This window comes from Cydia amplana, chromosome 15 (assembly GCF_948474715.1).
Source record: "Cydia amplana chromosome 15, ilCydAmpl1.1, whole genome shotgun sequence".
In the NCBI taxonomy this organism is placed as follows: domain Eukaryota; kingdom Metazoa; phylum Arthropoda; class Insecta; order Lepidoptera; family Tortricidae; genus Cydia; species Cydia amplana.
This window is the reverse complement of record NC_086083.1, coordinates 10087977-10101041: the sequence shown is the minus strand read 5'-3', so window position 1 is coordinate 10101041 and position 13065 is coordinate 10087977. Positions and strand designations below refer to the sequence as shown.

The 13065-nt window shown below is 39.6% G+C and overlaps 1 protein-coding gene across 1 annotated transcript in view; it reads left to right on the top strand.

Annotated features, from left to right (window-relative positions):
• The window catches only part of LOC134654594 (AF4/FMR2 family member 3), a 156362-nt gene that overhangs the window by 82274 nt on the left and 61023 nt on the right, over positions 1–13065 (top strand). The window contains exons 5-6 of the mRNA XM_063510063.1: positions 10834–10925; positions 12562–12636. Coding sequence (XP_063366133.1) covers positions 10834–10925; positions 12562–12636 — 167 coding nt within the window. The remainder of the gene's footprint in view (positions 1–10833; positions 10926–12561; positions 12637–13065) is intronic.

Genomic DNA, 13065 nt, shown 5'->3' with positions numbered 1-13065 from the left:
CAAAGTCAGCTTAGACGAACTATCAAACATGTCTTTATTTTTATAGCCTTAGGTACAAATTAGATAAATAAACAATTATTGTGTAGTTATATGTTATGTTACGGTCGTGATATGTTAAACTACGAGTTCATTATGTTCTTGAACACAAAGGATTTCGCGTCCTATTTTGCATTGTACAATGGATATCCAATTTCCTTTGCGTTGATAACCAGGAGATGAACATTGTATTAAAGGCTTTTGTTCCGTTTCATACATGTTTTACTTGTTTCTTTATTTCCTAACATATTTTTAGAACGCCATATCACAAAGTGAGACACATTTTTCCTTCACCTTAATAATGTTAAAAGCAAAAATTTGACAATTCGCAATTGATATCGTCGCTTTTCATAAAAGGAATAAGAAAATAACTGTTTCTGACGTGAAGTAGAAGCCAGACAATACAAAATATATATGTTCATTTGAAGGATTTATAACTTAAGAGACAAAACTTTTCCTTTTCTGTTCGCCACAGTCCTTACGGTCGCATTCTCTCATGAAAAACGTATCTAACTTTATTGTAACACTGCACTAGACCCTTGTTAGGCCCTTCATTTTTATGCGAAGGCTGCTGTCAACGCATTTTAGTTTTAGATGAAACCCGCTCTAAGTGTAAGGCCTGAGTGGACGCTGGAGTTGGGCGTGCAGCGTGGCGGGGCGCGCGGCGTACATGTTAAACAAATGCAAGCGTATAGGAGCGGCCTTAGTACACGCTGCTCAAATTACTTGTGAGCCCGACGCCACGCTACACGCCCCGCCGAACGCTCCGCTTCGAGTGTCCACTCAGGCCTTACACTAAGATATAGCGTTATACAGGTTGTACCCGCCATTTTCAGGTCGGCCAAAATGTGATTGTGTCGTGTGTACTCGTTACACAACACAGGCCGGGTCTGTTTATGCAGTCGCCGTTCTGCATACAAAATGCACTGCGACGACATTTCTATAGCCTGCCAGAGCATTCCTCTTGCAAAACCAGTATATGCAACATCTCTGATTACGTATGGTCGTTAGGGATATCAAAGTCACACTTATATTAGTTGACTTGAAGCGAACGTTTGCCTGTGCTTAGTAAAGTAAAGGAAGAACAGTCCTATACAGCTACGTAGATAAAACGACGTAACGGTCAACTTATTCTAGCGAACATACGCCGTTCTTGCTGAACGAGGGCACGCGCCGCAAACTCTCCCAACTTTAGCGAATTTCTTATACGTGAAATATTAAAACAACTGCGGTTATTGGATATCGCTTGTTAATATTATGCTAAATTATGCAAGTTCCATTGCGCTTCGTACTAAAGTACTGGATGTTTTACCAAGGTTTTCTAACTTGACTTTAAGTTTGTCCTTGTGGCTGTTATGTTAACCTTGCAAGTTAACTTTCAGCGTCTATTCGACATTGAAATTCGCGATATGGCAAATTATGTAGCTAATTTAAAATTTATAAAATCCTTAGGCAACGTCGATAGTAGGTCGAATTCAACTAATTTTAATGAATAATTCGGTATATAAAAACCGAAATGTGTTATTGGGGTAATTTACTTTTAGATTTTGTCACCTTGCTCTGAACAAAAGACATCTTTAGTTAAAGGCTTGTATAGTGAATATTTTCTTTACATATCATACAATAAAAGAGCCCATCACAAAGATATATATTTGCTCTGAAACATTTGGTCCGCCGTTATTTGCCGGTTCAATATCCAATTATGAATAATTTATCGACTGTCGTCCGCCGCTGATGAATCAATTTATTTTATCACTTATATTATATGGGCGCACTTGCAGACGAGTTCACACACACCTAATTGGTTTTGTGTAGGTATCATGACTATCATGAGATTCGTGTTGTGCGGCGATAATGTAGGTATTTACGGGATTTATAGACGTGATTTTTCCGGGAATCCCGGTTATATTCCCAAAACAAGGGCAGCCTGAATGATAACTAGACTACTGTACCTAATTATTTTTTATAGCATAATTTACACCGCAGGCGTCCGTTCCTTCCATATTTTTTTCTGTACCTATGAAGAACATAAAGGGTCGGTACCGTGTCAACCTCGCGTATAGTTACTTCGCAAACAAAATGTGTCAATTTTATTATTAAATCTTACATTTTTGAACCAAGCATGCAAATTGTATCTTTAATCCCATCTAATAAAGGGAATTGTGACTGTGACGGATTTAATGTTCTCATTGCAATAACCATAAAACGATGCACTTATGAGCGGTCGTAAAGACTTCCTTTTGGGTGAAGGAGACTTCCTCGCGAATAACCTCGCTGTGGCCTTAATGAAGACACGGAAAAGGCATGCTTATGTAAAGTTGCTGTTGGAAGCGCCAATATGCTCAATAATTTCTTGATAGTAGACGGTTAGCACATGATTGGCGCGACAGTATCTCGCGGCGAGATAGACTATATACCCGTCTTTTTATAACTATGTTAATAAAAGAGGGACGGGTTAACGGGTAGTCTATCTCGCCGCGAGATACTGTCGCGCCAATCATGTACTAACCCGGCTGATATATGTGCAATTGTGCACACCTTGGCCGTTCCGATATATCTGGTGGCGACTGTAAAGTCAGAGCGAGCCTGAACAGAATTGTGCACAAATTGATTTAAATGGAACTATGTTCAGGTCAGTTTGGACGCTTGGCCCGTATGATTGCAGATGACGGTACTGCAATAATATGTTACACAACGAAGGCCGCGAAAATGTCTGACACGATCTTATTTGTAGACCCATAAGAGCGTGTTACATATTTTTGCGGCCTTCGAAGAGTAACATATTATTCCAGGTGACTGTACCTATAACTACTTCTGCTGCTGATCAAGTGCAACGGATGGGCAATGCGATTAAGGGCCATTTATATACAGCACAGAATATTATTATAAATCGGTATATTAACGTCCACTTACATCCCATTAGGTCGGGTACTAAGTCAGAGCAATTAGGCGGTCTTCACATTCATGGTCGCGGACACGCGCGGCGCTCCGGAGTGCGAACGGGACACCGCTATTTACGTGCATAGGGCTGTCTCAGTCACATACCGGAACGGCGTGCGGATCCGTATCAGTGTGATCACTGTTACCGGTGCGCTCGCGCACGTGTCAACGAACGCAGGTGCGCGCGCATTGGCCGGCGGCGGCCATTGTTGGTGCGAGACACGCCCCAAGGATATGCCACCCCGTGTGTAAATGCTAGTTGGTTTAATTGGATGAAGAGTTAATTGCTGTGGGGTATCTGTTTGAAACGTTTTATTAGTAGTACTAGTACTTAATAGTAATCACTTTATTGTACACAACACAGGTTTACAAAAATAAATTCCAGTAATGTAAATACAAAGGCGAACTTATCCCTATAAGGAATTAGCGCCTGCTATTACCTGAAAGGATTATAAATATAAGATTCTATATGGAAGCATTATTTGACTTGCTAAATACATGTCTAAACTAAACATTGATTGACAACATCAATAGTCTCACAAAAAGTGACGATAGAGCTAAATGTGTAACTTACTGACTAGTTTAAGACCTCAAAAGACCTAGTTACTGTTTGTGATTTATATATTTTTTATTTTATTTATCAGTGACACGATTACCTATAGGACTTAATTATGAGATTATCCGTTACTTAGCGCTCCAGACGATTGTTGTTGTTGTTGTTGTTGTTGTCCTAGGGCACCCCGGAGGTGCATAGGGCCTCCACAAGATCCTTCCACGCCTTCCTGTCTTGAGCAACCGTCTTGGCCTCGTTCCAGCTCAGTCCTACGGCTGTCAGCTCGTTCTCTACGCTGCGCCTCCAGGTGTGCACAGGGCGTTTGCGGGCTCGCTTTCCGCCCTGAGCCGCCGCCACTCGAACGCGATACTGGCGTTGTTCGTATCTCCTCTTCGCAGGGTATGTCCGATCCATCTCCACTTCCGCAACGCTACTTCTTGGGCGATCGGTGGTTGTCGGCACATACTCCACAAATCCTCATTTCTTATAGTCATCGACCAGAAAATCCAGACGATTGTTACTGAAAAATTCATTTGGCTTTAAAAGTTATCTTTGTCGTCATGGCTATTTCTTAGTTTTCGTTTTTGTGCGTATTTATTTAGCAAGTTGGATATCTGATTTGACTGCGCAGATTTAAATTTAAAATTAGAACATTTAAGAAATTATTGTTCAACTTAAATGTTTAAGTGATTAGGCTATTTCTATTACCTAATGCGAATTATGCTTTATAATGCTAAGGAACATTTAAAGCAAATACTATACTGAAGGATGTAGGTATTTAGATAATAATCGGCTTACACTTCCGTATGTAAATTTATTCTCTGGCAAATATCTACATTAATAAAATGCATGAAAAAATCGTCAGGTGACAAGCAAAACTCACTAATTCTAAAAAAATGTTTCAATAAAAATCAACCTTCTTTTAGTACATATATACTAATAATTTGTAACCACATATACCACATAGTAAAAACATAGTGAACCTATGGCTATGAATTTGTGCTCGTAATTAGTGAATTTTGCTTGTCATCTGACGAAATGACTACCTATAGTTAAATTACAAACATTACTCGGACCGAGCAAGCTTTTAAATACGTGGATTACGTAACTTCAAATATAAGATTATACAAACTTTCCTTAACATCATGATAATGATGTTAAATTATATCCTAAAATAACTGTATGTAATGTGAACGCGTTAATACAAACGTCGTTACAAAAACCGGTAAGGGCAAACACCTCTTATATTATGAACCTTAATGTTTAACACAGAAGGAGTGAAACCAAACTCTATTTGTCGGGGTTACACGTGTTCTTATTTACACGTGCCCCGTGAAGGCTGTTGAAAGGTGCGGTGGGGAAAAATACAGATTCCGAGGAGGGACTCACGGATGCGCGTGGAGCGAAATGATGGATCTTAAGTAGGTACATAGGGAACTTTTAAATATCAGGGGTCGAGTATTTTTCACTTATCATGTTCGTAAAGTTGCTCTTTATCGATTAGTGTGGGGTGCATGTTAAAGTTTATGATCTAGTGCATAAAAATAAAATAAACACATTACACCTACAGTCGCTGGGCATTGCTGTTTGTGCCCTTTCGAGAAGCGTAGGGACCGGGGCAACGGGGTGAGTGGCGTACTCGAAGAGGGACCTTTACTTAACAATCACTACATAGTATAAAACAAAGTCGCTTCCCTCTGTCTGTCTGTATGTATGCTTAGATCTTTAAAACTACGCAACGGATTTTGATGCGGATATTTTTAATAGATAGAATGATTCAAGATGCAGGTTATTGTATAATTTGTTAACCCGTGCGAAGCTGGGGCGGGTCGCTAGTGAACAATAAAAGGGTCGATATAGAGCCTAACTTGAGACTATGACATGACACAGCGATGTGACAGTGATGTACGAAATAAAAACATAACATCTTTAAATTCCGTGTACAATACAAACATTAACTTTATCACAATTCCGCCGGACTTTAAAATTCCTGACTTTACGTATAAAAACAAGAATGCAAATTACTACCTAAGTGCAGAAAGAACACTAACTCCTCGCTAAGTAAGAAGACGGCAGATAAACGTGCCGTTGCACGGCAACTGCAGCGGCTCAGCGCAAACTCGTTATTATTTCTGCCGCAACACCATTTTAATTAATGCTCCCAGCATTATACCCGCCTCTTGGACGTTACGGCGAAATGTCTCCATCGAGAATAATCCGATCGCTTTTAAATACAACCGAGGCCGTAAATTGAAAGCGACGCTGTGCCTATATGACGCTTATTTTGGTAGAAGTTTTTGAACAGCCGTTTTCATAGTCAGTTAAAAATTATCGTGGGAAGTCGGCAAACTAGAAATTCTGGAAGTCAGATATTGCTTAAAGTTTAATATGTTTTTTTTTTAAATAATAGATAGTTAAAAAACAAGCTTTTTTTCAAAGTCAGTTGTTTTCTGTACCTATACCTAAATGAGATATGATTTGACAATTCCAAGGACGGACTTGACGGATTGAACGTTAACTTGTGTAAGTACTACATATTTTTGGATTGTTTTTTTTTGTAGCCTTGATGCTCTGCTCTATGTAGAGAAGGGTTAATAAGTTAATCAGTTGTATATTTTATATGATGCTCTTAAACGTCATAAACATTAGGCGCGTAAATTGAAAATAAGTTGTTAAGGTTTTACTTATAGTTATAACATAACGTACCTAAAACAAGTAGCAGAAACAATGAAGCATATATTAACTATATATTACTAAAGCCTTGAAACTTTACAAGTGGCTTTCTGATTTATACACCGAGCAAATAACTCTAGCCACAATTTTATGTGAACTTGAAGATGGTTGGTTCTCCATTGTTGGAAATAAAGTTAGTGGTAGAGTGCCCGCTAAGTTAAATTGTAAAGCACTTTGAAATCATTTTAATGGAGATTTTAGTATTTCCTTTAGTTTTAAGAATGAAATTTGAATTATGGGAATTTATTTATTTATTTAAGAGAAGATATATACATAACGGCCATGAGTTCATGATGTTGACGTTGGTTGTTCATGTTCATGGTTATTCATTCATATAACTTCTAGGTCGTTACACTCTTTACAGAGTGTTTATATGGTCGTGACTTTGTGAGTGGTGACCTTTACCACTCGGCTGATTATTTTCCTTGGATTGACGCGCATGTTTCTTTTGAGTTGGGGACAATTTATTACGGTTTTGCGAAGGAGACTTCCCGTGTAATCTCAAGCATACTACCTGTACCTACTTTTCAGGTGTTCGATTAACAGGTCTCCGCGTCACACGCTAGAACGTCACAATGTTCAACTAAACTATAAAAGCCTGTGCACACCGGATGCGAGTGCGTAGATGTGCACGTGCGCGTTGTAATATACAGATCCTTATGAGAGACGGCACACCGACTCCAACATTTTAGCATACGCGCACGACCGCACGCGCACGTCTACGCACACGCAGCCTGGCCTTAAAGAGACTTGTTGATTGGCGAACGAGAAGGGGTGCTGATTTGCTGAATATAATCCAGCGTGTATACGCTTATTTCTGCCCGTAAGCTTATTTCTGTCGTGGGCACTGAAAATCGAATCGATCCCGTCACGTAAGTTTCTCATACTGGCAGTATCGCGCCTCGTTACGTTCAGTTATCGATAGCACTCAGATTGCCAACGGTAATCAGAAGAAGGAAGTACACTTGAGGCTTTTCCATGGACGAAAAGACAGAGCCGGCAGTTACAAAAGTTAACGGTTTGGCCGAGGAAGATAACTTTTCTTGTGACCTTGACGGAGTATCGTGCCTCAGACGACAAGATGCCCATAATAAACATAACTTATACCTATCGGAAAAATTCTATTATTATTTAAAAAAAAATGGTTTGTACAAAAAAGAGGCACTAGGTGGTTTTGATTTGAGTGCTTATAAATTGGTGTAGCTGATTTCTATATGATTTTGTCAGGAGCGTCAAAAAACTGCCACTTTCACTTTTTAAGTATAACTATAATCGTTTATCGTCTAGTAACGAACATTTTGGAACTTTACAATCATTTACACATGCTTTATTATTATAATGCACCTAAATTAACCGATTAAACACTACTGATCGAAACTGTGTAGTGTGTATGAATGGTAAGCGCACTCAGGTAATCGAACTTTTATAAACCCCACATGAACCCTCTGCTTTCACTCCAAATATACACTTTATTATCCAAGAAACACGATTCATTTTAGCAATCACAATACCAGTGGCGAGATTCGTAATGTAATCCTCCGTAATGTGAAATAGTAATTGGTCAATCACACGTGGTCAATTGAGCGTGCTGCGGTAACGTGCGTGATTTGCCAGTATCGATGTTATTTTATCTGACTTGTTGAGTTGCAGGAATGTGCAGTTCCACATGGTTTGCTCAAATTTTGAGGTTTTACGTGTGTTTGTGAACTCTTTCATGCTTGACTTCTTGATTCTTGACCTTTTGTTAGAAAAAAACGTAAACCGGAATTCCGGAAATAACGTAAACGTAGTTGAGATATTAATTTTAATTGTGATTAAGAATTTGAAGGGACCGAAATGTTTTCGTATAACAAAAGGACAGGTTAAGACAACATAATAGGTATATGTTTAAGCTTTCCTGCCTATTTTTATATATTTAAACGCGTTTCGCGGTAACGATCGATCCTTAACTTTAGCGTAACTTCTTTAAAAAATAGTGGTTTATTAAACTGTTTAATTTAGTTTAGGTAATTTTACCCTATTATTAAGAAAGACTAATATGTACAACAAAACTGTACAATACCTACATTTCAATACGATTTCCAAAAACATTAAGTATGTACTTAGTTAAGTAGTAACGAATTCACATGATTAGTACTCATGCAAGTTATCACATAAATTTGCTTTCTATGACTCTCAAATAGTCTTTCAGCGAACCTCCGGTAAAAGGCGAAAGCCTTCATTTAAATTAAATCCGAGGGCTCTTATAAAAGCCCTACTACTTTCTGCTTCGCGTTAATAAGTAAAGGATCCGTAAAATATCTGAAGAGGAACTCTCGATTAGGGCAGGTAGTTGAACTAAGCCTATTTGTAGCATTTTCAAGCAAAATTTATCTTACTTTCGATAGTCTATTAAGGCGCTTCTGCCATAAACATTCAGTTAGAAATAAACCTTATCAACAACCGACTAGATGATACTTTTTTGTCTGAAAGGCACATAAGATAATTGCTAAGTTAAGTGCTTGTTTCAAAACGTGTAAAGGATACAGGGAATTTACGGTTCTGACATTTGGATATTGAATCACTGATGTATTAGGTTTCTATGAAAAGGGATTGTATTTAGGTATGGCGTCTCGCTCTCGCACATACGTCCTGAAGTAGCACTTCTATTAAAAAATTGTTGATAATGGCGTAAGCGCGAATCAACAGTTGGTCATTTAAATTGGATCGGAACTGCGTGAATATTTCCGAATTCAAGAGAATTTTCGATCAGATGCAAATAATTTGGAAAGGTTATTTAACAAGTTTTATCAATTTAATCCCTAATTGCAGTTTCATCCAATCAGCCATTAAAAAACAAATCAACGACCGCCTCAACTTGAGTAGGCGAAGTCGCGAAATCATAGGGCACTTTAACTCCCGCATATCTAAAGAGGGGGGTATCGGGTGCCCCCATTCTCCCCGCCGCGGGGGAGCGGGGGAATCTCGGCTAGGTGTTTAGCTGGTTTATGGAGATTGCGATCGGGACAAAGGAGTCTGAGTTATAGTCGATTTAGACTCTCGCGCGAGCCACGAGACGAGCCGCGAGCCGAGCCACGAGACGAGAGTGTAAGCGGTGGGCTCGCGGCTCGTCTCGTGGCTCGCAAGCTCGTCGAGCTAATATAATTTAAACACTAACGGCACGGCATAAGGTTTATAACCGAATGACAAGCCGAACGCGAGTGTAAACGGTGGACTCGCGTCTCGTGGCGCGGCTCGCGGCTCGTCTCGTGGCTCGCGCGAGAGTCTAAACCGAGTGTTACGATGCCTGGATTGCGAGGTGATCCGAGGTACCCGCTTGAGTTATTGTGTTTTATGCTAATCTAATAGCATGGTTTTGGAATCTGTTATTAGTTTTTAATTCAGGCTTATGGACCATTCATAAATTATAAATTGTCCGCCCATCCGTACCGTCCAATATAATAGTGAGAAGAAAACCGCATCGATTCTGCAGAGTCTGATGCGACACGACCAGTGAGCATTTTAATCACTTGAATTATCCACTAGAGTTGCAAGCGTCACTGAGGCGCTTGTTTGGCAACGTAGTGGTATAAAAATTGAGAACTAAGTACTACGAGCTCAGAGATTACATAGAGTCAGACCAAGAAAAGTCTGCAGCGGATTTGACAGCTCTCGCAGTGCCAGTGTTATTATAAACGTCAAACTTCTATGAAATTATGACGTGTAAATAACACTTGCACTGCATGGGCTATCAAATCCGCTGCAGACTTTTCTTGGTCTGACTCTAGTCTTTATTCGCTCCAGGGGTGTCACATGCCCGGTCACTCTTGAAGAACCCCCATACTATAGTCCCTCGAGCATTGCCCTACTTCGATGTAGAATCGTGATAAAAATGGAGATTATGCGTTCTGCCCCGTCACGAACGCCTCGCGGCGGACCACACATGCGACATGATAATTTAATGCGCACGACCTGTGGCTACTCTAATAGGCTTTCAGGCTTAAGGTTCGAATACGAAGTATTGGACTACTTACATGCTTTCCAATTACTCGTATTCATTCAGGTTAATAGACTTTGCCACACGTTGTATGCGTCGGCTTATGTTTTATCACGGCGTCATGGTCACTGTCGATAGTGTCGATGCATTTCATGCTAATAATTATGTATCTCCTTATTTTTAGCACCATTTTGTTTGTACTCGTAGTTGTATAACGTCGGGGATAGTTCAATACCGCGTAACTAACAAAGTCGAAAGAGTTCGAAATTCAAACAACGTACGAAGAAGTTGAACCTTACTGCATTTGTTAGTTACGCGGTATTGCACTATCCCTGACGATAAGCGGTTAAGTATAAGGAAATCGCGTCTTAATTAGTCAGTTTTGTGACAGATGCAATTGAATTCGACATGAAGAGCGAATTGTAACAGCGGCTACCTCGTCAATGGTGATGGCGTTATTCATAAACGCTTGTCAAGTCTAACAAAGCCTTGATAATCGTTCGTCCTTATCTGACATTTGTGTTTGTTAGAAAGGGACAAAATTTAAGTTTTATGAGTTGGTTTTGAGTGAACAAATGTTCTCTCTTGTCCACAGGCCATCCGTCGCGAAGGGAGAGCGAGTTCAAGAAGCCCTCGCACGCGCCGCAAAACGGGCGCGTGCACCACCGACCCTACGTTCACAACAAGGTACGTCCACCTCTGGGCCTCACGCCTCAATTTCAAGGTCTTAAGAAAGGTTTACATATGCCAATGTAAGACTCCACGGAGATCTTAATCACAACACTTATAGGTCTACCATTTTAACTGAGGTTGGTAATAATGATCAGCTATGGACTGGTTGAAGCTGAATTGTATTATGTTTTGTACTTACAGTCTCAGATAAGTGGTAGACCTATAGTCCTTTGTTTTGATTGGAATTTATTTGCGATATTCCGGTTTTTCAATATAACGGAAACCGCGCGGTGTACATTATCTAGTTCAGCCTGCCTGAAAGCTTCAAGACACTGACGGCAAAATACTATTTTTTAATTTGTCACAGCTCCATAGAGTTAGAATCTGAATAAAATAAATATGTACAGCGCTCCACTTGCTACTACAGAACTACTACTATAAAACTGTTGTGAATACCACAGAACTGTTTAAAATTCATGTCATATTCATTTTAAATTCAGACATTTAAATCTGTGGGGGTTAAGTTCGAATTCACTGAAGCTGTGTCCAATTACAAAATCAAGCTACGAGTAAAAGGTAGTATTAAATATATCTAAAGTCCTGTGATCGCTAAATAAGCTCCCGGAGTGAACCAGCGGCTCGGAAAGTTCTTGCGAGTTTTGGTTTTGAAAGTTTAAACAAAAAAATAAATTTATGGGAGCCCGCAAGGAAATCCATTTAGTATAATAGCGTTATTTTCAGACCTTCAGCGGAGAGTTGTTTTGACGATGACTTATAAATTTTGCAGACGTTTGTTATAGGTACGCGGACGAAGAACCGTTTTGTTGTAAAGTCAAATAAAGCACTGAGCACTGTGTAGCAGGATTCTTTATCCTTTCACCTTTTAAAAATTAGACATTGTTTAAAAAAACACAATAAGTTGAGAACAGTAAGAATTACCTGTTTAAATCAGTTGCTAAAGGCTTAATTGGGCACAGCAACACTCTACATATCGAGGGGTGAGCAGTCAAACCCGTTAAATCGAGGTTTTTTTTTTTATTTTTTCATGTAATTCCAATTTCAAAAATGGATCTCGGCATCCGACACCAAAGACCGCCATGCTCTCTGTCCAAAGCCGTTTCTGTCCAGTCGACGGCGCCGAGTTCGCTAAAGTCTTTCTACACTTCGTCTCTCCAGCGGTACCTAGGGCGTCCAGATGGTCAATACACAAAATAGTTCTTTACCTATAGATGACAAGAAAACCTCAGTAAAGCGTGCGTCGGACTTAATTACGTAGTTTTTGATCCGACCCGTAGGTACGGGTTTCTTAAAGACATTTCATTCACGTTCCACATAAAAAATACATTGTTAAAAATTGGCTAATGTACGGAACCCTCGGAGCGCGAGTCCGACTCGCACTTGACCGGTTTTTTCTTGATTGAACTTGAGGGGTTCAAATTTGATTAATATATAAGTTTTGTTTTTTTTTTCCTTGCAAGTGTGTTGGAAAACGTCGTATGAAACACGTGTGCATTGGTTATTACACACATTGGCTTTCTTATTACGCGCTCGCTTTCAGCTCGCGCCTCGAGTGCAATAACCAACGTAGCACACTTGTATCATAATGTACTAATTATGTATTCGGTGTTGTGATATAACATTGTATTTTCAGAGCGATGGGTCAGTCTTATCGGCACCGCCTACGCATCGACCGCCGCCCCTAAAAATCAACGGCGTCCAATCACAAGTGAGTTGTACAATTCTAAGTTCAAAAATCTTAACTTGGAGGCGTATTCTGATTGAAATAACAGGTTATGAGATTAGAACACATGTAATTTGATACTAAATTAGAAACTGTCACGAATTGCTTGCCATGAATACCGTGAAGGCATAAAACATAGGTATAAGAGTAATATAAGAGTTTTGCCTTTATTACTAGTTTTGATACCGCATCCCAAGAATGTAACCCGCGTATTGGGAAAACTAAAAATAGCCCCCAAAATAAATTTTGATTGATTCTCGTTCAACGCCACAGACAAGTGCGTGGGCACTCTTCACCAGAAGTTATAACGATTTTTCATTTGAATTGTATTACATTGATAATAAATTGAAAAGCGGAGATATTTTTTTACCGGCCTATAAGAGTGTCCCACTGCTGGCAAAGGTCCCCTTCTTC